This window comes from Thermobia domestica, chromosome 7 (assembly GCF_964235325.1).
Source record: "Thermobia domestica chromosome 7, izTheDome1.hap1.1, whole genome shotgun sequence".
NCBI lineage: Eukaryota > Metazoa > Arthropoda > Insecta > Zygentoma > Lepismatidae > Thermobia > Thermobia domestica.
Genome location: NC_137460.1, coordinates 80,561,204 through 80,588,175, shown reverse-complemented (window position 1 = coordinate 80,588,175; position 26,972 = coordinate 80,561,204). Strand labels below are relative to the sequence as shown.

The 26,972-nt window shown below is 35.2% G+C and overlaps 2 protein-coding genes across 3 annotated transcripts in view; one reads left to right on the top strand and one right to left on the bottom strand.

Moving 5' to 3' along the window:
* Positions 1–10,618, bottom strand: part of LOC145690226 (TBC1 domain family member 13) — a 94,877-nt gene extending 84,259 nt beyond the window's left edge. The window contains exons 1-2 of the mRNA XM_081764911.1: positions 10,372–10,618; positions 10,204–10,277 (exon numbers count right to left, since the gene is read on the bottom strand). Coding sequence (XP_081621037.1) covers positions 10,204–10,277; positions 10,372–10,391 — 94 coding nt within the window. The 5' untranslated portion in view covers positions 10,392–10,618. The remainder of the gene's footprint in view (positions 1–10,203; positions 10,278–10,371) is intronic.
* Positions 10,619–25,649: 15,031 nt separating this feature from the next.
* LOC145690225 (protein zer-1 homolog) overlaps positions 25,650–26,972 on the top strand; it is a 58,106-nt gene continuing 56,783 nt past the window's right edge. The window contains exon 1 of one of the 2 annotated variants that reach the window (XM_081764909.1): positions 25,650–25,831. The gene's annotated coding sequence lies outside the window, so the exon portion shown is untranslated. Of the gene's footprint in view, positions 25,832–25,899; positions 25,919–26,972 lie in introns of those variants that run through there. The other variant, XM_081764910.1, reaches the window with a different exon arrangement.

Here is a 26,972-nt window from a genome sequence, read left to right as displayed (position 1 = left end):
CATTGTACCAGCATATGCAGCACCTCTATGACATTACAAACTGATCGCATCTCATTATAATTATACGAAACATGATAAGAAAATGGCACACAAGTAGAATTACAATTCTCCTCCTATAACAGCATTGTATTGAATTCTATGACTCTAACATTGAAGCTGTCCCATTAAATATGTTGGTTTAACGAGCGATACTATCCTCTTTTCTGTACCCCCACAGTTTCACGTTTTCTTTATTTTTGAATTAGAAGAAAACAATGGCAGATATGAGGCATCGCTCTGTATGGCCATAGTATTGACTTAATCAATTCAGCCACTAAACCACACACATGAAATTAATGACATACAAAATATATACAAATGTGCATGCAAAACCTACAAAAAACCTACCAGACAGCACTTTAGAGTTACTTCATTACACATATCAATTGTTACGAGGAGAATTACAGAAACGAAAATTCAAAATGACAAACGTGCCATAAATATATATATCAATGTGGTATAACCAATCAGTTTCTTGCGAATACTTAAGGGCAGCAAGGCTGATGCCTCGAGTGCATCTACAAAGGAGGTAGCTATTCTGTTGTTTAATCCCATAAGCCAAATTCATTATATAATTAATTCAAGATTTCCAAAATAGTTTATGCTTAAGGGTTCAAAATTTATCTAATTCATGGATTCCTCATGTTCATAGAAATTTTCAAGCTACTTTAAGTTAATAGCGCTGCTGAAAGAAAGAAGACATAAAAAAGGAATCTATTCGATGTTACCATCATTGTTCTAGAAGCCTCTGACAGATCTTCGCTTAATCAAACTATCAGTGGAGAGACAATCAAAGAATGTTTGAGATGTGTGACGCCGTACAAAATTTTAACCTAACATTTTTATATCCATAACCTTCAATACATACATAAAATATTAAACACAGTAACTCAAGGTTACTTCGATAATGATTCTTATGATGGTAGCGTTGAAGTCGCCATATTGGTTCAACAAATTTCGACTTCCTGATCGTCTAAAAATTTAAGAAAATTTTGGGTTACCTGAGTTCTAGTAACTTAAGCACTGTTGAATATCTCCCGGATTCAACCAAATATCACTCCCATTTGGATTTGATCTTCGGTCGGATCACGCTGCTATTAACAGTTCTGTTTGTTCCGTGATACCATTTCAATTAAGGCCGGAACTAACGTTATTTCGTGACGATTGTCCACAAGAGGTTACCACAATTTAGCACAGACGATCATTTATTACCAAAACGTAGTATAGATTGTTTCTAAATAAATTTTTTCCACAGGTTGGGCGAAAGAAGCGATTTAGCTATAGATAATTTCTAAATTTCGATCACTCTGCGTCGTCAGGGTAGGTTTAAGTAGACGGATTGCTTCCTTTCCTCTATATGTGCATTTGACATGCTTACCCCACATCAAGCATAATATATCACGTCCTAATAATAACAAATGTAAACATCATTACCCGCTCGCATTTAAAAACTTGTATTATTATTATTATTATTATATATGAATCCTGAAAATTTAACTCTCTAAGCTGTAGAAAAATTTGTTTTTCTCACCTAATCTCGTCATGCAACTCAATTCCATCGTCATCTCGAAACAAAAGAGTACCGTAATACTTGCAATAGCACAAATAAATGAAAAGCCAAAACGAAACGATAGTTATAATAATAGTTTAGCCTTGGTTCCAGCAAAAATCACACAACAAAGACTGCAGGAATATTACAGGAAAGATTTAAGAGTAAGTACTATCAATCGCGAAGCAAAATTAACTACTGACCTGAAATAATGAAATTTTAAAAATAACTACATGTAAGTGTACGTTTCGTGTAGCGGGATAACTCGTATTCATATGCATGAACATGGTGCCATGTTATGAAACTAGCATATCCTGCATGCTGAAAAGACAGTCCGACTCTGAACGTTTAAGTTAGGTTCTCAGTATAATTCAATATTTCTACGGTCACCGTTACGTACTGGTTATCTACCGGTTTTACTCTCCACTGACAACATGGTCTGCATATATAGAATATACGGGCCAATGAAGATAACATGTATATTGTAACTAGACAATTGTAGTGCAAAATATCTATCACGTATCATTACCGAATTAATTTAAATGAAGGCGTACCAAGTCGTATTAATGTTTACGTAGCTTATATGAGATTTTGAATCACAAAGTCAGCATCGGTCATATGTATCCCTATGTATATGGCCCAGATAAAAATACGAATATTATAAAAATAATATTATAACAATATTATTGAACATTAAATAGAAGGATTATCAATGATAAGGTCATACGAAACTCAATAATAATAAATTGAACGCAACCTAACACAACCTAAAACACAAATTCAAACCACATTCAAATTAAACCTGCAATGTATCGTTACCGATAGAATCAGTACCAAGGTGTCTACTAAAATTCCAAAATGAAATTTCGTGACTTTTTCGTGACCTTTTCTTCACCAATCATAAAATTTCTTAACATTTTGAGCGAATTTGGGTGCGAATTAGGCCGAATTTTTATCCATCCGATAGAAACGTACTTTGCTTGCGATTTGGTAGCGTCTAAAGCCGACCACTGAAATTTTTGATGGTGAATTTTGACGTTTTATAGAACGAAAATTTCCAATCTGTTATTACAGTTGTACAGTTTTAAAAAATCGTGACTCAAAAGCTAAATTTCGTGATTTTCATGACCGTTTTTTGATTTCGTGACATTCGCGACCGATAAACACCCTGAGTACGTTACACATAAAATATACTGCGCAATATTCATCAATTTACAACTGTTGAAATAGAAGAACTATCTGAAGACTATGAATAAAGGAGGCTTAAGCTGATGTGGCCCTAACGGAAAAAGTATGAGCATTACATTTGAAATATTAGGAAATGAAGTTGGAATACGGTTTTAACCCTCTGCCGGCCATTGTGTATTTGAAGTCTCAAACTACGCCATAACACTTGACGTGATGTTAGTGATGGATTTGCTGCGTTTCTTCGTGAATTCTTGAACTACGGACTTCCTTTCAAGAGTCAGCACCTCTGCATTCATTTTTTCCAAAACTATTATTTTTTAGTTTCTAGGGACATATATCATAAACACAAAAAGGAATTATTAGGATGCTGTTAAATAATTCGGCCGGTAAAAGGTAAAATGTGTGTACAAAATCTTATAAAACCCAGTCTGGCTCAATAAAAGCCACTGAGCTGGGTTTCTTCAAAAATTACTAGAGTAATCATAATGCTAATCTAAACAAGCACAGGGTTTCAAAGCATAATTCCGTATCACTCTTCGCAAAATTCTCCGTTCAGCACCACAACGTAAAAAGGAAAAAAATCATTAGAAGTACTTTCCCGCTTATCGCAAAATTTACTATGCAAATCCCCAGATATCTAAAATTTACAGACCAAATTTGTAATGATATTTTAATAATTAGTGTGTAAATAATCCAAATGTGTTGTGTTTTTATCTATGGTATGCGTATCTACGTGAAAATACATTACTGAAAGTCAAATCTGTTTTGCACGGATTCGCCCATAAGGTGTTAGTAACCACAGTATGCAAAGTGAAGTATCTGAAGTTAATGTGCAAGCTCATAACGTGCAACTATAGAAGTGTGCGAGAGTAAATAGATCCACATAATCGTGAAATTTACATTAGTAACGTCTTACGTTACTTTGAAGCACAAATACGCAAACAAAGAAAATATATCGAGATATTACTTATTACGTCTTTAGTAACATACAGTTACATATTTCACTACGTAAGGTAAGTTAGTTTATGCCATATACAATGGTTTGCGCTATCTCGTTTATGCATACATCCACTTCGCTGACGCGCCTGCTCCCTACAAACACACCTCGATAACGTTTCGGTCTCTGCTGCGCTCTTGCCCTGATTCCATTAGATAGCAATTGTGTCTTTTAGTGGCTAGCTACCACAAGCTCGTTACTGTGTTTGCATAATAGTTCTTATCGTGTACGTACACTGAAGCTTCCAAAAATGAATCTGAAAAAGAGGACTGCAAGGCCATACCCCAAATATGCTTGTTTAAAATACGACATAGATCCATACAATTAATTAGCACCATATTTGCTTTCTAGTTTGCGATAACTGGTAATATACACTTACGATCTAGAATAACTCTTTACTTTCAGCAAGGCGGTGATATCCTGTCACTCTTACTATTATTCAAAGGTTGTCACTGATTCCTTGCTGTTCCTAATTCATCTGGATGTAGTTTTTATATTTTCTTACTAGATGTCGTTTCAGTTCGATTCACATAGTATTGCCGAGTCAGCGTCAGCGAGTGAAAACGGGTTTGAGCCCCGCAGGCCACGCTGTTTCTGTCTTCCGTTCCTGGGAACTGTAACTGCTGCAGGGTTTGAAAAAACCCGGGCTTTTTTGAAAAAGCCCAACCCACCTGGGCCCATATGGGTTTTTTCGGGTATTTTCGGGTTTAATTGTTTTTTTCGGGTTTAATCGTTTTTTTTCGGGTTTAATCGGGTTTCTTCGAAATATTTCAATGTCTTTGGGGTAAAAGTGTTAAAATGTGATTTATATTTCAAGATTGTCATTGTCACAACTTGCAACAATTTTCTACTCGCTGCTGTCTTGAAAAAAATGGCCGCCATTTTGAAATTTTACATTCAATCGCCCAGAAAATGTATACAGCAAACTTAGCATATCTCGTGCTTCCACCGTCAAAATTTCAACTTAAAAAACTGAAAATTGCTCTTCGTAGCGTGCATAATCACTGGTTTGAAAAAATGGCCGCCATTTTAATATTTTACGTTGGTATGCCGCCAAAATCTATACAAGAAATTTACAGTGTCCCGTGCTTGTTCTCTGAAAATTTTAACTTAAAAGGCCGAAAGTTGTACCCTGTAGTGTGTGTGATAGAGGCAGACAAACGAGTTGAGTTGGTGTTTAACATTCCTTTCAGCAGCGAGGCTATATGAGACGGGACCTACTGATTAAGGTGGAATCCAAACCACATGAGCTCCCTCCGGGAAGCAAACCCGGGTCCCACGCCGAAGACGCGTACATTAACCGCATAGCCTGAAGGAGCTCGGCAGACAAACGAACAAATGTAGATCAAGTCATCCAGAAGCCTGAGTGACGTTCGCCAAATATGAATACCAAAAGGGGTCTATGAATTTAAAACAAAGATACAATTCATGTTGTATGAAGTAAATAAATGGTTTAAAATGTCTTATATGAAATGAACATCTTACAGCGTAAATAAACCTGCCATATTTTCTCCATGACAAGACGGGACACCTCAGATTCCTCTCCCCCCTCAACTTTACAACACAATGCAATGAACTGTAGTTTGGTTACGAACAAAAGTATAATAGGCCGCGGTGGCTCAGTGGTGGAGCGTTCACCTCTAGTGCATGGGGTTCTTAGTTCGATCCCAGCTCACGCCAAGTGAGCTTTGTGGTGGACAAACACCTTGTGTGTGGGTTTTCTCGGGATTCTCACGTTTCCTCACACTTTCTTCACTCCGTCATTTTATTCATTTCTCATCATTACCGTCACCTTGAGCATAGCAGGCATAACCGTGAGACTAAAAGATTTCATTTTTTTTTTCAAGAATATAATAGGTGAAAGTTCACTAAGCAGCAGCTGCTTTTCTCTATTCGTACCCTGCAATTAATTGTACAGACTGAAGATACTTAAAAACTTAAGATGTGCTATAAAAACGCTTTACAGGAAAACAATACGCAAATTATTTAAATAAGTGGTAAATCTACCTTCACTATTCTTCGCGCGTTTAGCAATATTTATTTACATGGCTGTATTTGCCAAAATTACGTTCGTCAGTTTAATCTGATGAAAAGCTGATTTTTCTCCTTGTGTCGTGTGTAACTGTCAGGACCAGATTTACATTTTTCTAAGACCTGGACCAAAGCGCAATTCTGTGCCTCTAGCCTCTGAAAAGGATTATAATTCTTGTTAACTTATTTAATGTGTTGCTGGAGAAAAGTTCAGTCATCTTCCCTGTGTTTGTAAATGTAAAAACACTCAAAGCCATCCTTTTTTTTTCGGAGTGTATTCGAGTTTCCATCAAGTGCAATGGAAAAAGTAGCACTGCAAATTTAGCTCGCTATCAAGTCGAACAGGATGGTGTAACAACTTCCTCGAAACTGTTACATGCAACAGCGTACTGTTCATTCACTAATTACAGGATTCCCAGCCAATGTCAGAATTTTTTGTTTCACTTTTCGAATAAGCTGATATTGATATCAGAAATGGAACGGAGTTAAAATACGGGACATTTCCCTGTCCCGACTAAATTTAAGGAGACGCGGGACACGTGCCCAAAGCGGAATTGTCCCGTTTTTTACGGGACGTATGGCAGGCTTAAGTGTAAAATAAAAAGTTTTATTGTTGAAGTATTCATTTCCGATCCTTCTGCGTTTAATTCGGGAATTTCCCGAGCACTTCTTTCACGGCGTGTACATCGAAACTTTTTATAGTACGGAAATTTGAACTCAGCACTTGAAATAATAAGCGTTACATAATCTTCGGAACCCCAAGCATTAAGCTTCTTAAATTCGACAAGAATTTTTTTACGCTATTGATGGTGTTGATTTTACAGAATACTTATTTGAAGAGTAGCAACAAATGACTGAACTAAACTGTTATTGTTGGAAAACCAAATTTTAGTTATGAAACTTCTGTTTTACATCAAATGAAGAAATAATACTAATAGTTTTACTAATGTATTTACATATGTGCTATTATTACCGGCACCTATGACCTTAAACCCGCCAAACGTATGAGTGATAATGTCCTTCGGTGTCGCCAAGTCGACGACCTTTTTTTTTTTTTTTTTTTTTTTTTTTTTTTTTTTTTTTTTTTTTTTTTTTTTTTTTTTTTTTAAATCATCATTTAGTGAATTCAGAACTTTATAAAGGTCTTATGTTGAATGTTGTTGTATACCTTAACGTTAAAGCCTCTAATTTGCCCAAGGAAAGTCTAAAATCTGATAATCACTTACAATGTGGTCACCTTAGTTGTACCAATAATATACTAACAAATATGATAAAAACCCAGGTGGGTTTTAAAGTGGGTTTTTTTCAGGTGGGTACAACCCGAAAAAACCCACCGGATTTTTTCGTGCTGGGCCCACTTGGGCAAACCCTGAACTGCTGGAACCGGTTCAGATGAATCGGTTACTGTCACTGCCTTGCGTAAAGACTTGCCAACGCTTTTCCCAGTTCTTGCGTTTCCTTACAGTTTGCACAATTTTGCGAAGAGTGGATCAGAATCAATATTTTCACACTTAAGTTTGACGCAGCCTCCTCCAGAAATCGCAACATTTACAAATCAACTGTTCACAACAAATTATGGGATAATTTTGGAATTGGGGCCATGTTTAGAGGAGAAATAAGTTGATGTTACGTAAGGGCTATCACTAGGTACTAACTAAACTAACCTAAACTATCAAAAAATGAAAATTTAAGAAGAAAGCACGAATTTTAAGCAAAGAACTCTGGCCCACCCAAACTCAAAACTCCTAACCTAAACCATCATAAACACAGAAAATATAGCAAGAAAGTACGAAGTTCTGGTCCCCCAATTTTAAAAATATGCCCAAATTAGGAATGTGTCAAGTAAGACGAGATTCTAGATTACTGATTTCCCTTCCCTGGATGCCGGTCAGTGATATAGATGATCCAGAAGGGCCGAAAAACTGTATTCTTAGATGACCAGAAAAAATAACACTTTCTCGGATCTTCCGGGTCACCTATACCACTGACCCGTATCTCCCTACCCTCTCCCCTGGACAACAACACAATTTTCTATAAAAGTATAGCAGAACAACCTTCGACTATTAAAAAAAGAAAAAAAAATCTAAAGTATTAGTATTTTACAAAAAGTAAAATACTTCTCCAAAGCATAGGGGGGCAAGCCCCCCGACAACAATAAACATTTCTACACACGTATGGCGCAAAACCTTCTGCCCCCCTCCAAAAAAAAAAATAAATAAATAATAACATTCTTATTTTAAAAATGAAGAAGGGTTACTAGTGTGATTAACTAGTGCTGTTCCATAAACAGAAATGGTGGAAGAACAATAACATGAAGTTATGACTTGTCAAAACGATTAAATTAACTCCTAATAAACAGTGTTTACAGCAACTAAAGAAACATCATAATCGCAAACATAAAGAAGGAGCATGACAAATATAGGGGGACCAGTTATCTAGAACCTTCCCGTCAAATAATTTGAAGAAAAATTGGTGAGTCTTTACTTTGACTCCAACTGTGACTTCAATCGGTTCTTATAGGTTCAGTTACTTCCTGGAACTGTTTGTGCGTGAGTCACTTGTTAGAACTGTTCGTGTCTTTGGTGTGACGTCTTAGTTCATATTTTTCCCACTAGGTGTGTGTGTAGTCATATGGTAGTTGGTTAGTAGTCACATGTTCTGTGTGCATGTATGTGTGTGCTGCTGTTTGTGGAATGCGGGAGCGCGTAATTGAATTGGTTGAATTGAGTTAGAGAAAACCTATCATAGTTGTGGTCTAAACTGAAGATATTTTCGACGTATTCTAAAAGTGGACGTTTGTTGGTTTCTTGTTTGTAATAATAGCAAGTGTGCTCGGTTTAATAAAACGACGTGTGTGCGGAAAGGAACATTTTTCAGTAATGTTGAGTATTGTGCATGTGTTCTTGGTATCTTATTTTTTCGTGTGTGGAATCAGCAGTTATGAGTTCATTATTCATGAGATTTCTCCTATGGCGAAATGGTGAGTGTTTTCTTTTTTTAATTCATATTATTTTTATTCTTGATTTGTTTTGCATTTGAGTATTAGGCAAAGTATTTGGTTTGCTGCTGCTTGTCCTATTGTCTTGTTGAGATGTAATTTTTTTTCTTTGTCATGCACTGATTTATGATTAGAGACGAGTTTTTTTTTTTTTTTTTTAATTTTTCCCTTCTTATCTTAGCTTTATAGTAGTGGTGTGATTATTTATTATTATTTTGGATGTTTTTATGGTACTTGAGCGGGAGGGTTGGGGGGCGGCAGCCCCCCATTTAGATCTCAAAATTCATAGTCACCGCTTCACCTGAATTCATGTTTAGTAACATTGTGGCCCTTGTACTTATAGTATAATTCTTAACATCGTATAGTAACATTGTGGCCCTTGTACTTATAGTATAATTCTTAACATCGTACATTACTTTCACTGTGTTAGTAATTGTAATCGATTCATGTGATCCGGTTCCGGGAGCAGTTTAGGAATGATTCCTAAACTGCTCCGGGAACCGGATCACATGAATCGGTTGAAGTCACAGTTGGAGTCAAAGTAAAAATTTGCCGAAAAATTAACAAAGGTAAGTCAGGTTTAACCCAAGGGATTGAGTATAGCCCGCTCCCCCCAGTGATTTTTAACGAATCATAGTGATTCTAACGATTCATACTAGTTCATAATGAATCGGAATCGCATGTTATAAAGATTTAAGATGTAAATCTTGTGGTAAGGAAGTTTTAGTATAAGTAGTAGTAGTAGTAGTAGCGGTAGTAGTAGTAGCAGTAGCAGTAGTAGTAGTAGCAATAGTAGTAGTAGTAGTAGTGGTAGGTAGTAGCAATAGTAGTAGTAGTAGTAGGAACGGGTTAGAAGCCCCGCAGGGGTTGGTTGGGTTCTGTTCTCGATATAAGTAGTAGTAGTGACTTTTCCAGTTCCGGTGACAAAGAACTGGGGGGAGCGGGCTATACACAAGCCAACCCAAGTAATTATTTTCAGGTTACACCGATTTGCAAGCTTATTATTAATCTGTACACAACTATATGGGTACGAGCCAGGATAAGAACTGTCACACCTTAGAAAATCATTTAAAAACTTTTTCTAAAAAGTGACTGAAAAATGTCTCTTTCCTCTGACGCACTACGTTTAATCTCTACCCAATTGTCCTAACAAGAAACATTTAAGGTAACAAATTTGCGTAATTACAATTTAGGGCGCATATTAAATTACAGAAACGCCTACCATGAAGTTTATCCTTGTAAAATATGTTCTATTGCGTTTTCATTTCTTAAATGTAATAAATTAATTTAACACATATTACAATAGGGATCTATGTAGCAATACCGTTAAAAGAAAGTACTAAAAACCGATGGAACAATGAAAACAAAACTTCGAAGAGGCGTTTCTTTATCGCTTCTTACCTTGAAAACACAAGCGTTTCAACCTTTTCATGTCAACTTCATCCTTCTGCAAGACATCATTGAATTCTTTCAACCTAAAAGAAAAATTCATATTTCAGTTCAGTTTAAAATTCAACATAAATTTAGAAAAGAAACAAAATAATACCAATATTTTGAAAGATATCCCACCTTGCCCTGTAGGCAGCCATGTTTTTGTCACATTATCCGCCATAGACATATGAGTGTACTAGTGTGTCGATTCGAAATCAAAATTGGTAAATGATAAGCCTCCATATTATTAGTGCTTCATTCCGTAATGATTTATTCAAAATAAACTTCAGCGCATATTGGAGTTATAATATGGTTTGAGTAAAATGAAAAGATAAATTTCTCAAAAGTAACAAGTTTCTTAATAGCACCAATGAATGATGTTCTACTAGCAATACCTTTATAATAACTGACAAGTAACCAGAGAATTTTTACACACACCTTACACCCTCCCTGTGATAAGCGATATTCCCCTGGCAAAACAGGTCGATACCTCTCAAGGGAGGTGTATAATTTTTATGTTATTACTATTATTGGTGCCATAAGTGTAACATACAGCCTAATAAATAATTTCTTGGTGATATTTTCTGATAGCTGGCACTTAACACCCTAAGTGTTACCTTAAATAGCTTCAATCTAAATATTAGTTTTGATTTTATATTTTTAATTCCCTACTCATGAAATTTTGTGAAGTATTGCGCTTGAAGGACTGCTTGAGAATCATATAAACAATCCGTGTTAGAACTGAAATCTGATACCAGAACAATATCAAAGCTGGCTCACTATAAGCAGTAAAATAAAAATGATTAGTAGACCACATTATACTTTAATTTTTGTTTATTTATGCTTAAATCTTTAAATTATGCTTTACTGTTAATATCAGTCATTGTTATACATTAATCGTCTATAATGTATAATATTTACTTTACATTAAATATTCTAAATATCTTGATTGAAGAAGAAGAAAGATTTTTACGTTACACTTCACAGTTCCATGGATTATTTTCCAGAAAATACATTGACTTCATACATTACGAAATTACAACGGCGTGTAGAGTTTCGCCAAAAATGGGATGTGGCGATTGTAGAGATTCATTATCCACACTCTTTACTGAACATTAACAGTGAAAACAATAAAATATATTACAAATCATCAAGTAGTAGTGATCAGGAACCGTGGAAGCTGTAACGATCCCTATACGCTATCATAACAATATACGGTATCTTATTCACGAAATTAATACACATCATAAAGAAACCAATTTATTTATATCTACTGATACACTAATATTATATGCCTCATAAGACAATTCAATAAGGAAATCCATACTTCTGTACAATTCTCACCAAGTGTTAGTTTAATGCTTGGATTTGAACCGAAAAATGATTTAAAAGATATGCAAAAGGGACAATATACACCGGGTGTACGATTAGGTTTACCATCACAAATGTACGTCTACTGTGACATTATTGAATCTGTCATTGTTGGAGATACAATGGTACCCTTGCTACGAATTGTCAACATGTATCCTGTGAATCATACCTTTGGAAGTCATGCAGTACAAATCTTTAAGCTTGCACATTATGTTCCGGTGGAGAAAATGAATTTTGAACAAATACAAATCGATATAAGAGATAGCACAGGTCATCGTATGCCATTCACCTTTGGAACGGTGTGTACAAAACAACATTTCCGTCGTCGTCGTCATGATTGATTCGTATTTGCAATATTACCAAAAACAAGCGTTATCCGGTATCGGAAACGTCTATGTGGGATGTCCCTATCAAGCAGGACATGAAATTGGAAGTTTCCTTGGTGGCTTATTTCGTTCATCGTTACCACTTGTGAAGCAAGGAGCTAAAACTGTGGGAAAAGAATTATTAAAATCAAGTGTCAATATGATTAATGATGTTGTGATGTCGAATTAACCGCTGGAAGAATCTTTTCATAAGCGTATGCAAGAGGCAAAATTAAATTTACAAGAAAAAGCTAAAAATAAGTTGAAAACTATGCTGGGAAGTGGATATCATAAACGAAAATGGGACGACGGCTCTCAGTTTGAGGTTGACTTTCCAACGATCAACACCATCAATCCTATTAAGAGACGTAAATTATCACACAATAATAATAAGAAGAGACCATTGACACCGTCACCAGTTTCTTTAAATTAATTCAACGATGGCTTTCTTGCATCTTCAATCCTGTGAATGTGTAAAAAGTGAATTGGACATTTTTTTCAACATTACCCACGCAAACCAGTGTTCTATCCAATTGTATTATTGGCTACAAACAAATTAGTTCAATAGCTGAAAATTCACCAATAGAATTTATAGTGAGTGATAGCAGTGATGAATATATTACTTTGCTACAAACGTTGTTGTACATCCAAGCACAATTTCTGAAATCAGATGGTTCCTTCTTCACTGAAACGGATAAACCAATTGCACCTGTCAATGATTTTCTAAATGCTACTTTTAAGGAAGTACAAATCTACTTGAACAATAAACTGATTTCATTTCCTTCACATAATCATCCATATCGTTCGTACCTGAAAAACTGCTCAATTATAGTGATGGAGCTAAAAATACACATTTACAAACAGCAATGTCGTTTGAGAATATAGCTGGCCATATCAACACAACCACCAGTGAGAACATAGGATTTCAGTAGCGCTATGAACTGACAAAACAAAGTATGAAATTCGATATGATTGGACATATTCATTGTGATATTTTTAATCAAGATAAATTTTTAATTCATAGGGTGGAATTACGTGTGAAACTTATTCATGCAAAACTAAACTTTTGTCTCATAGCCAGTGAAAGTGGTGTTAATGTAAAAATGAGTATCCTGGATGCATCGTTGCAAGTAAAAAAAAAGGAGCATTAGCCCTAATGTCAAATTGGCACACAATAAAATTTTACAATCTACATCGGCAAAGTATTCTCTGACAAGAGTTCAAATGAAATCGTTTTTCATCCCTAAAGGTATACAATCCAAAACTCGATAACCTATTTATGGGAACATTGCCAAATCGTATTATTGTAGGATTTACATCGAATAAAGCATCCAGTGGAACCATTACCAGCAATCTATTTGAATTTCAACATCTAAACATCAATTTCTTTACGTTGTACGTGGATGGAAAAGCTATACCTTCAAAACCATTGCATTTTGAAGAGAATTTCTACATTTCATCGTACCACACTTTGTTCTCAGGCTCCGGCATAATTTTACCAATACTGGAAATACAATTTCAAGAGCCGACTACAAGAATGAGTATACACTGTTGGTATTTGACCTAACTCCCCATTCTTCTGTTGGAGATTGTCACTATTGGAATTTACAACTACATGGAGCTATCTGATTGGAAGTTCATTTACAAGAGAAATTAGCAGCACCTGCAAACTGTATTGTGCATGGGGAGTTTTCTTCACTCCTAGAGATCGACCACCAGCGCAACATTATCCTGGACTTTTAAATAACAAGGTACGTATACGTTATGTATCATTTCCATTCACGATGTTGAATACACTACAATTAGTTAGTGCTTTAAACGGTAGTTCATTATTCAGAAATCATTTTACCGGAGTATTTCCAAGCGATCAGTTGCCCTCAACGATTTCTCTTTCTCTGGCAATCATTGTGAATACAGATCCATCCACAAAATTAGGAAGCCATTGGATTGCAATCTATAATGATAATCGTGGTTATGGAGAATATTTTGACAGCTATGGTCTTCCTCCTTATGTACCACAACATGTTGCATTCTTAAAACTTCATTCTATATATTATAAATATAATAATAGGCAAATGCAAAGCCTTGGATCATCCGTATGTGGCTATTATGATTATTTTTATTTGTGTTGCAAAGCCCAAGGAAAATCTCTGCGTGAAATCCAATACTTGTTCAGAACAGTACCCACGGTTAATGATCGTAGACTACTGCAATGTACCTTCCAGGTAATTTTATCATATTTATCATAGAGTACAATTTTTACATGTTTAATCATCATCTATTTCTATACTAATCATCTTTTTTCCTCGTTCTTTTTACAGAATTCACAATACGAAGCTTTGCAAACCGGTGCTATGCTACATAACATGGAAACAAATCATCACAATCAAGAAGGAGAAGAAGAAGAAGAAGAAGAGTTCTAATGAAGAAACCCATCTCAATATTTAAAAAATGTACATTGTCAATACCTTAATGTACCAAGAAAGAAGAAGGAACTAGAAAATGAATAAAATACAATTTATGCTTATCTATGTTTTTATTTTTCATTCCATCAATATGGCACATACAACGTTATCAGATTCAAAGTAATGCTCTCCTAAACAAGTGTGCGATATAAGACGAGAACCATGGTCATGAATCTTGTTCAAAATTTCCACCTGACATATGTCGTAGAGAACATTGGCCAGGGAGCGTCGTCGTATCAAAGACTCGCGCATCAAGAAACCAAATCATCGATCACGTGACCGTACTAACATTTGACACCCAAATTTACAAAAGAGTCGTACCAAATTGAAAGGGGGGTACCCTTCCATATCTTCTGAAAGAAAATTGGACCCTATATGACCTCATCAAAGAGGATAAATTGAGTCAATAACCGAACACGTGGTTGTACTCAAATTTGGCAATTTTGTACCCATGAAAGGAAACGAGATGGGAAACGAGAAAGGAAAAACCACTCAACTTTATAGTAATACATATTGAGGTCCTGTACTATGATACAAAATGCTTAAATTGGTCAATTTCCAAAATTTAAGGGGGTGGGTCAAGTTAACCCTCCCAAATTTTTGAAGCGGTGCTTCAATATACCTAGGTCTTATAAAAGAGAATGAACCTCTATACATGTCCATATAATCATGTAAGATAATAGGACCTCATCAAAGGGTCAATAAATCGGGTCAATAATCGAACACGTTTTACAACGTATTGCTTACGTTTATATTTTGACAATTTTTATACATGAAAGTGAACGAGGTGGACCACCCAAATTTATAATATATATTAGGATCCCATACTATTATACTAAACGTTTAAATTTGACAATTTAAAAAATTTAAGACCCTCCCAAATTTTTAAAGGCGTGCACCAAGTTACCCATGCCTTGTGAAAGGGAATGGACCCACTGTACACGCTCATATAACCATATAAGGTAATATAATCTGATGGAAGGGAATTAATTAGGTAAAAAAACGAAATTTGGATTTTTGGCAATATTTTTTACCCATAAAAGGGAACGAGATGAACCCCCAAAACTTATAGAGGTACATACCCTGGTCCTAGGCTATCATGCCAAATTTTTAGATTTCTTTTTTCAAAATTTAAGGAGGTGGTCCTGTGTGCCCCTGCCAAAATTTACGATGTGAGCCAAGGTAAACCTGCAAAAATTTAGAGGGGGTGCTCCTAAGTACTCCTTGGTCATTGACCATGGACCAGGGACCATGAGTCCTGAGGTAGGGACCCAGGGGCCAAAATTTGCCTCAACTGCTGCCATTACTACTATTCTCTACAATTTCAAATATGTAAACTAGGTGAAAACTTCATCTTATCCAGAATGGCAAAAACAAAAAATCTCATCATTCATAAATTACATCAGATTCATTATATAGTTGGAAGTAGAAGAAAAAGGATACCGTACAAGAACAACCTACCATAGATTTATCAAGCTTTTACCACTATTAAAAAGTATGAAGAAGTGATGATTAAAACACTTTTTATCTTGCTATATGATTGACTGTTTTAGTAACTTAATACAAATTAAACCTATTACGCCGGAATATTTCATATCTAATAATCTAGAAAACATAAAAATATAAACAAAAATAATTAGAATATGCACTTGGACCAATTTCCTACTAATTGTACCTTACTCTACATGGATGCATCAAAATATATAGGAAAAAATGTTGGTGCTGCAATATTAAGTCCTGATTTAAATATCGTTAAACAATAGAAACTTCCAAAAAAATTTACAATTTTTGAAGGAGAGGCTTCCGCAATACAACAATCTCTTATACTCATTAAAACTCTAAAACTATTGTTCATTTATATGCTATGATATCCTAAGTGTACTTTATGTTTTACAATAGACTAATTGAACTATCAAAACTATCTGTCATCTACTTAATATCAAAATGTTAAACAAACAATTACAAGAAAAAGGGTATACAATTAATTTTTTATATACAACGTCAAATTCAAAAATAAAGTTCCATGATGAAACAGACCTGGTTGCGAAATCTGCATGTGATAATTGAAATACTCACCAACTAACTCTATAAAAATTGTTGCGAAAGTACTGCAGGATTCTGAACTATGGATATTTGGATAGGGCACATACTAGTTTTTAAGTGAAATCTTGACCCGACTGGTAGATCCCATAGTTTTGGAGCCATGGGCCTATAAAATTCTTTTTTTGTTTTGTTTTCGGCAGCCTATAACTCCGAAAGGAAGAATTTGTGCACCTAGGTTGGTCTATACTTTCTGTCTTATCTTGATGTCAGGAATAATCTCCCAAATGTTGTCGGTGTTGTTTTGAAACACCCTATATATATATATATATATATATATATATATATATATATATATATATATATATATATATATATATATACAGTAAAACCTGTCTTCAACGGACCCTTTATTAAACGGAAGACTGTCTTAAACGGAAATATTTCACGGTCCCATGAATTTTGGAGAACAAAACGTGTAAAACTCCCTTCATTAAGCGGAATCTGTGTTACGCGGACAACGGAAAGAAAAATAAACATTTAACGGAAAATTCTGAGTTCCGGACTACAGCGTTTAAAAGATGTTTAGACATTCTGTGAGACATATACATTACACTGTCTGCGATAAAATGTTCGTTTTTTTTTGTTAAATATTTCTGGACAGTGTTGACCTTCCCCAACCACTACTCATATTGACCTCCACAAATTGTCCTTAATCCCAGCAACTTAATCAAGAATCATACGGAATGTCGTAAAGAAGAAAACGATACCGAGTTCCAAGAAGAGTGTAGAATAAATACATATCAAGATTCTCTCAGAAGTTTAAAGGAACTGCAAAAATTTGCCTTACGGAAAAATTATTCTGATTCACTTAGTATAATTTCTCAGCCTAAAGTATATGCGGAAAGTCAAGCAGCCAAGCAGCAATGTACATAGAAAACCCCGCTTGGCTATTAGAAAAATAAAGAAAACGTGTGCATAGCATATTTTGTATTCATTTTATTTATTTATTTATTTATTGTATTTATTCGTAGAAGAAAGAAGTACTGTAATCGAACAATGTACGTACAGCAATATATTTTCCCAGTATGCCCCTTTATAAGCATGTATTTTTTTTAAAGAAAGGAAAGGTCTACCTCCACTAAGCGGAAACCTGACTTTAACGGAAATTTTTGCAAGTCCCGCTCGATTCCGCTAAAGACAGGTTTCACTGTATATATATATATCAGACGTATATCAACAAGGAATAGTAAAATCAGATACGACTTTCAACTAACTTGTTTCAAGGATTATACGGAACCTCATTGATAGGAACTTTCACTCAGAGTTGGATTATTGAGACAGCATATTCAACTTATCTTAAGTATAACGAACACAGTGTAATAGGGAATAAAGCATTAAGGCTGCCTAAAATCACCTAAAAACCTACAAATGGGTTACAGTTAGAACAAGAATAAGTGGATTGCCTGTGTTGCCTTGTAAGAGATACTTTGGAAGGATTAGTTTCTGGAAGGAAAAAAGGGAACTAAATTGGGTAAACCATATTACACATCTGCAAGAAGAAGCTATGAAATATCATAAATTTTTAGGATGTTTATCATCCAAAAGTGGGGAATAAACCCTTATTCTCTGGTAACGATTTTAAAACAAGGATTTCTAGTAAAGGTGTTTTATGGCATTATCTTCATGACCTTTAATCATTCTCAGCTAAAAAAATTGGAACAAAATATTTACTCTTTGGCAAAGTTGATATTTGCACAACCTTCATTTTGCCCAAAACAGGCCTTACTCAACGATATTGGTTGTACACCATTGCATTTACTTATAATGGAAAAAGCACTTCATTTTATTTTAAATGCAATGGGCAAATCATGTTCACCAATAATTGCAAAACTCCACGACCTAGACATTCTTTTGAGTAAAAGGAATATTCCTTACAAAAAGAAAACACCCTGTTTTTTTTAAGCATATTGTAATTTAAAAACCATAGGCAGTCACATTCAAAAGGTACCATCAATCAGTTGTTATGTTTGGAATTATCAGACTAACTTAACTATAACACCCAAAATTCCTAACTTCTTAAAAGTTCATCATCCAGACTTAAGAAAATCTATATATAAAAATGTTTGGAAAAATACTTTGAATTCCATACATAAGAATACTCTATTAGTTTACACGGACTCATCAAAATATCCGAATTTACATGTTGGAGCAGCTTTCTATATTCCTGAACAAAAAAATCTTGGAAAAATTTAAATTACCAACGTTCACATCCATATACGAAGGAGAAGCATTCGCAATACGTCAAGCGTTACTTTACATCAAAAGAAACAACATAAAAAAAACTCGGCCATATGCACAGATTCTCTAAGTGTGTTACAATCTCTACAAGCCACCCATTGGAATAAATATACATCGTGGACAATTTTAAACATTAAATTTATATATTCAACCATGGTCACAAATAAATTCAAGATAACATTCATCTTCAGCAAGGCCCACGAAGACATAGATAATAACCTTAATATTATTGACTCAGCTGCTAAACGAGTTTGTAAAGAAGGAAAGATCTCAAATATTAAGTTGGCTCCAATTACTTTCAAATATCTGATAACCAAAGATATCACAGAAGAATCTCATAAGTGGTTATCTAATACCGACTCAAAAGCTGGAAAATTATACTGGGAAATTAGTAGGATTAATAATTATGATAATTTAAAAAACCTAATATTATGGTCAAGAAGAGAAATTATAATTTATTACCGACTCATATTTAGCACTGCTTTGATTCCTACAAAATTATACCAAATTAGGAAAAAGTTGATATACCATTGTTGGTGTGACAAGGGGATCAGTACCTTAAATCACATATTATTCGAATGTGAATCCTATCAGAATATAAGACCAACTCTACTGCATCAATTATATCTTCATCTGGGTTACTCCCCTTTCTCATATAAATGTATTCTCGGATCAAACAGTTGGAAGGCTATCCAAGCTATGATTCAATTCCTACAGCATACAGGAATTAACTTATAAAAAAATAAGTTTAAAAAAATTAAGTCAATTATTCCAGATAAAATAATAATAACATCAAGCAGTAAGCACATTTGTTGCACAATATTCCATGGGTGCATCTAGATCTTCAGTTCAATTAACACCAGTTACGGTGAAGAAGACAAGACAAGACAAAAAAGGGGAATTAGGTGTCAATTCCTGGACGATATGAGGGTCGAAACTTGTGTTGACTTAGCAAAAACAAAAGCTGAGAATAGAAATAAATGGAGAAAGATTGGTTTGCTCTAAGAACCGTATTTCAATTTTGCATTATAGCTCCTAATGAACTGAACTCTAGTATCATGCCCCTAGAGATTTTTTACTATATACACAGACGTCTCAAATATCTTATTCCGGATATTTTGATTTTAAAGTTGATACATTTCTACTAAATATTTCTGACAAAATCACACTCAACAATTTGACGGAATGGTATTTATTTCTTATTCTAAATAGACATTTAGAAAATTTAATTCTGAGCCAAAGTTGATTATATACTTTATAGGAAATTCTGATAAATGGTGATATAAAGTATCAGGAAGACGGTAATTTTATCGTAGAATCACTTAACTCACTTCTTTTATTAATTACAAAGCAAATTTGCAATGATGCATTTTGACTTCTTGATATAAGTGAAATATTATTATATCTAGTGTATATATATCTAGTGAAATATATTAAATATGTCTAGTGTAAATAGGCTTCTTGTGTAATTATTTGCACACAAGTCATCTACTGTAATTTCATTACCTCTAAATAGCTAATTATCTTTTTCTTGATTGATATTATTATTATTAGTGTTATTAAAATAAATTTTACAATGCTAAAGTGTTCATTCACCAAATTAAAATAAGTTATGTCAGAATTAATCTCCAAATTTGAGTTTTAAAGTGGACGTATATTGCAGTCGAACATCCTCTTCAAGTGTAGACTGCGTAGAAAGTTTTAGTGAACAATAGTGTCTGTCATTACCATTTTTATTAGCACTTTTAAGGTGGAATCAGTTTCTTCAAAATAATTTGCATTTCTTTTACTTCCATCATTATCTAATGAATATTTTACTCTAGTTGAATCATTAGAGGACGAATTATTTTCTATAACATAAGATCTCCATTTGGTATTGTTATAATTCTTATTATTATACATTCTACGATCATTTCTTTTGGTTAAAATACTGCTTATAAGAACATTACTAACTTTTGGAATCAGAGATCTGACTGTTTTTATCTTTTGTCCAAAATCCAAAGAACGAGTGTATGAATCTTTTCTTTCAGGGGAAAGTAAAAGCACTATAACTAGTTTTACATATCTGGGCATTGGCCCAGCAGTGGTTCTACCCTAAACTAGAGGACGAGTAGAAAAGATCATTATCCGGCAACGAGACGACGGCGCACCTCCTCATTTTCATCGTGAAATACGGAACTCGTTGAACCTATTAGTTATACCCTAACGATGAAATTATGAGGGCAGTATGCTTCTTCTGCAATGGGTCCCAAAATCTCCCGATTTCACCCCTAGCGATTTGTACTTGTAGATGTACCTCAAGGACTGTCATTACGTGTCGTTTCTACCTCCCGACCTCCTTGAATTACAACGGAGGATTGAATATAGTTCTCCCCGTAACCTAACCTAAGGTTAAGGTTACACATATATTAATATTCTTAATGATAGACACAAAGGTCTTTCATGTTCAGTATCATCACTATTCTAAATACTTAATTAAATCAATATAGTTTATCGGCAAATCATATTGCTGTAGAAATACATAAGTATTAATTCTCAAATGTAGATATGATTATAACACTTGAATGATTTTCAAATAAGTAAATAGAGTTCCCTCTTTGCTAAGCCTGGGGTGCGAGACCCGAGTTCGATTCTTAGCAAAAGTTTATGTGGCTCGGATCGCATGCTAAGCTGTAGGTTTACGTCTCAGATAATCTCTTTGCTGATAGGGACGCTAAACTTAAATTCACAAATTAAATAGTTAAGCTGAAAGTGCGGATTTTAAGTTACAATGAAATCGTTACTATAGTTACAAAAGTACAAATTGCCTGCCTGCTAGACATCTATTGGCGTCTGCCAGTAACACTTCTTAGAATTTCTTTGTGTATTCTTAGAATTTAGCGGGAAACATTTACATGTTTGTCTTCTATAAATAGGATTATTAAAAATGTTGATTGCTTTAAGCTTTACGGATTCTATATTTCCCATTATATATCGTATCAAAGTTTACATCAAGTTAAATATTGTATGTACATGATTTGTTGTTCAATTTTAAGGTTTCATAGATTTTGAAATAATATTCTGTTTCCACCTAACTTAAGTGTAACCAAAAAGGGTGAAAAGAAGGTGCAGTTTCACAAATATCTCTCGTTACTCGTCACTGACATAAAATTATTCGAACCGTGTCTGTCAGATAGCAAAAATAAAACTCATGAGAAGTGATACTGAGAAAAATTAATAAGAAGCGAACTCATAAAATAATAAGGTATCAGTGTTGTAACACAAAGTGAAATAAATACAAAAGATGAGTCTAATGAATGCATACTAGTACATGCAGTGTGCTTCAAATTCTTTTGTTTCACTACACTTGACATCGTATCAGCGCTCACTAAATTTGCCACTGGCGCAAATCCCGGAGGTAATGAAGGTGACATGTTCTCTCCAATCTTGGAACTGGGGGTCTGTTCCCCTCAATAATCCGATCTGAATTTTTTTTTTTTTTTTGTTTAAGTAGAAAATGCCAATTGTGCATGTATTCAGATTTCAGAATGTGTTCACGGCACTGATTTGTAATACTGATACGTACCACTACTTCATCTACATCGTCTGATGTATAATATACAACAGGTTCACCTCAGTAATCAGATTCATTTACCGTAAGATGACAGTGCGGTGATTGAAGGGGGAAATTACCAGGCATCTCTGAACACTTCCCGGAACCAAGGGCGCAAATAAGGGCCCCGCAGACCCCACATTGCTGGGAGGCCTCAAGCCATCAGGGACCCCTAATCGTGAAGTTGGACGTGGAGAAGGGGCCTCACTCCACGCTGTCTGCAGGGAGGCCCCCAAACCTTTAGTTACGCCACTGCCCGGAACCTCGTTCCTTTTGTGCTTTCAAAGGGGGAAACGTTAATGACATCAAACTTTCATACTTTATGGGGACGTCTCACAGAGGATATCCAAAACACCTTTATATGCTATATACATTAGTAAAAGTGATTTTTGAAGACTTTTGTAAGAAAAATACTGTCAACTGAGAAATCATAACCTTTTCCATATTGTACAGGGGCATTTTCCTGCGAGTAAAAGTTTCTTTTGGAATGGGCTGAGAAATTAACACGGTCTGCAAGAGTGCTCTCCTAGTACAAGTAGGCCTATATTTTAGGCACACACTAACTTCCCCTACCTCCAAGTGTTTCAATTTTCACACTGTAATATGAGAGTCATGTTCCCCCAGAATAAACCTCAAATCTGCCTGCGTCCTAATGTTGAAGACAACTCTGCTCCCTGATCATTTACAGAATTGGTTGTCAACGTCAATGTTTTGAACATCGCTTAAAAATGATTAGGGGAACGGACTTACCCCCATGTTGAAGACATTTGCACCGCTGAAATTTGCCGTCGTACCGCAACATAGTTACGGTTAAATGAAACAAGAAACATTTAAACAATAAGATGCACAGCGAAAGACATGCAATGAGTAATTATAATTACAGTATCGATTATCGCTGGGATCTGATTTCGAAGCGGTTTGCGTCAATGAAACACCAAAATTGCTTTGTATTTTCTGCGTTTTTGTTAATGTCCGCAAATTTCCCGAAGATTAATAAAGAAGATTGTATTATTAGCGTTGCGAAGAGATTCGCAAATTTTGGATAGACTTAAGCGGCCCCTGCGTTTGCACAGGAGATTCAAACATATGTAAACTAAATATGCGTTCATGGCCGGCTTTGATGAGTAGCATGATCGCATATTTAGTTTACACCTGTTTGAATCTCCTGTGGAAACGCAGGGGCCACTTAAGTCTATCCCAAATTTGTGAATCTCTTCGCAACGCTAATAATACAATAAACGATCTAACCTTCTACAATATACAAAATAGTATATTGACCATTTTACAAGGAGATCTGTATCACGAAAACATAACAGATTTTTAATAAGGAACGTGTAACAGCAATAATAGAAAAACTAACAATATCGGCAAAACATTAACTAATTTCTCCATGTAATAATACAATGTAAGTAGTAGAACAAGATGTTGAACATATTTTTCATTTCTTTTGTTTTCTTTGTAAACTTGAAGCTGTTGGGGTCTTCTGAAATATTTTTCCTGCACAGAAACAAAGTATATTATTACAAATTCGCATAAGCTAATATGAGTTCATAAACCGCCTACGAAAGGAAGATCTCTTCTAATTCTTTGCCGGTTGGCAAAGTTCCCGAAATATCTGACACATTCCCCCGTTGAATGGCTATACTAATCCGTTAGAAATGCTCCTGCTCTGGTATCTCCCGATTTTAGCGATATGAGTTGGCCAACTTCATTGATGAAATTTAGCCCTTCTTGTTCCCATGAGCTAGTCGATTCAATTGCTATTATCACAAATCAATATTTGTCCAATAGATTGGTATATTAATTTTTTTTATCGGCCTCTCTTCGTGCTGCTACGAGTCCTGCTCGAGTCGATGTATCTGCAACGTTTGAGGGAGCATAAGTATCCGCACAGGTGAAATCCCAAACAAGTGCCTTTCCTTTTTCCATGGCAGTGACGTCATTTTCCTTTTTCCGTCAGGGCGTTCTCCGACATTGCGACTGCATCCATTTGTTCTCTCACTGATGGAACGCCTGCTGAAATGAGAGCTCTTAGAATAATGTCATTTGCACTGGTATGACGCGAAATCCTGTCAGCACTGTTTTTACATGACAAGTCATGCAACCCTTTTCTATCTACATGGTCGTTACATGCGGAGCAACGGTGTGACTCGCAGATGTCTACTCCTAAACGTAGAGCAGTGGCTACCCGAAAACTCACGTTAGATAGATGTAATCCCAGAGAAAGTGAAGGAATGCTTGAAGCCATGCTCCGTTTTTCAGGTGATGTGACAGCAAGAAGAATGGCTTTATCTTCGAGCTTTTCAGTTGAGCTTAGTAGTGAAACTATATGATGCTTTATTATAGGCTTATCCCAGGTTAACTGGATATTTCTTCTTTCGAGTGCTGGGGTATCTAATCTTACTAAATCAGTCCATTTGGCCATGCAGTCCTGCACATTTGGATTCTTATTTATATCGACTTCCCGCTGGAGCAGAGATCCTATTAATTGTCTAGAGCATAGACTGAAGCTAGAAAAGATGAAATTGCAATGTCTACGGCGCGACGTATGCCAAGACCTCCATTTTCAACTGGTAAAGAAGCTTGTAGCCATGAATTGACGTCTAAGGAACAATTCAGAATTGATTCTAATCCCGTTTTTAATTTTTCATCGATCTTCTCTAGTAAGTCATCTCGCCAACAAGGAGAACATCGGAGGAAGTACAATAACCTTGGTATTGAATGTGATGCTCGTAATACATAAATGCAGAATGGGCTGAAATTTTGGCTAATCTGGAAAAGAATAAATCTAATTTGGAGATCTTTTCTGATAATATTTTGCTCCGTGCATCGGACGAAATGACAGCACATAACAATTCAGCATTAGATTATATTAGATGAATTTCTGGTGCTGATTCATTAAAACTGATAGAGTTTCTCAATTTGATCATCTGTGGCGCTCAGAAAGCTCACTTCGCATTTGAAGTAATTTAAATATAAGCCAATGGTTGATGTATTAGTTCGAATATTGTTTAATGTACTTAACACTAAATTCGTATTTCCTGCTATGGTTCCATCGTCCAAATACCAAATGTTCAGCTCTGTATTAATATCACTTACCTTCTATAATTCTACAATCTACAGTTATCTACAACTATCTTCAATCTTACAAACCTTCTACAATTATATATAAAACGCAAACTTTGTATTAATTGACGTAAACTGGTACAGAATGAGGTCTACAGAAAGAAATTAAAAATATGTATTGTCCTGTGGCATACTGGTGCAGTTATGTTTGCCATCTGTCGTCAACAAGAAATACTAGCTAAAGTTTCATTCGATGAAATTTGTAGTGATTATTCATGGAATCTACTAGGCGATTCTGTGTAGTTATTTGGTTGTTCTACTAGTGATAGCGCGATGGACATAGTTTACTGATTACTGATAACAGAAGTAGATGTGTACTGCGTGTTAATCTGTTGAAGGTATATTATTTGCGTAATCTGCGTATGATACATAAGTAAGATATGTGGTAGTTAGCGGATAAGTAATTATCTAGCATCCATTGATACGTAAGCTATCAATTATAGCTCTTGTGAGTAATTACTAGCTAATAAAACATCTGCTCACCGTGAAATAAGTAATTTGCATTCATTTCAAGAAATAATTTTTGTGTGTAATTTTTATGTGAATTTATATTTTTTAAATTGCTGGCGTTTTGATCTTGTATCAGTGAATTGTTTACAATATTTCATTGTTTTCGAATTTAAAAAAAAGGCATAGTTAGGAAGCTATGCATAATTGATGTTTGTTTGGAGCTACATATTTTTTTATATTGAGGCCGAGGTGACCCAGTGGTAGAGCATTCACTTCTGGTGCGTGGGATCTCTGGTTCGATCCCAGCGCACAGCAAGTATGCTTTGTGATGAAACCGTACAGGTTTGCAATAGACCGTCAAATTAAAAAAAAAGAATGCCACTTTTTGTTCTCTAAATGATTCTTTAAGACAATCTGCACACTTGTTTTCTATTGGTAATATGCATTCAAGCTGATGTATTGAAATGATTACGTGCTGTTATACTACCTTTTATCCTGTTACATGTGATTATTTCATTAAGAAATTCACTCGTTTGACCATAGAAATGATTTCTTACGGTACCGTAGAAGTTGCGTTCGTTGGTGGAGATTCATTTTAGGACTACTCCCCCTTACAGATTTAATTACGAGTCCTGACATATACCATAAAAACGACTGTACAAGAAACTCTAACCAACTTGTACTAAATGACCTTAAAAGTGAGATTGTGGACCACAGTCAAGACAAGAATGCAGCAAGAGATCTACTTGGAAATGTGTCCGTAGGAAGCAGCGCGTCAGATGAAGAGGCTATGTGGGTAACCGAGGATAGGGGGAGGACTTCGCATTAAAGAACACCGCACTTACGTAGATTAAAGCACTTGCCACGCCTTTACACTAGTAATTCTACACTTGTAAACATTGAATACACGTTCCCTATGGTGCAGAAACACTCTGCCGGTGGCAATTACGCAGTCGACTTTCATATGCATTGACTAATTTTGACCGTAGTATAGCACTTGTAATAGATACTGTACACTGGTAAACATAA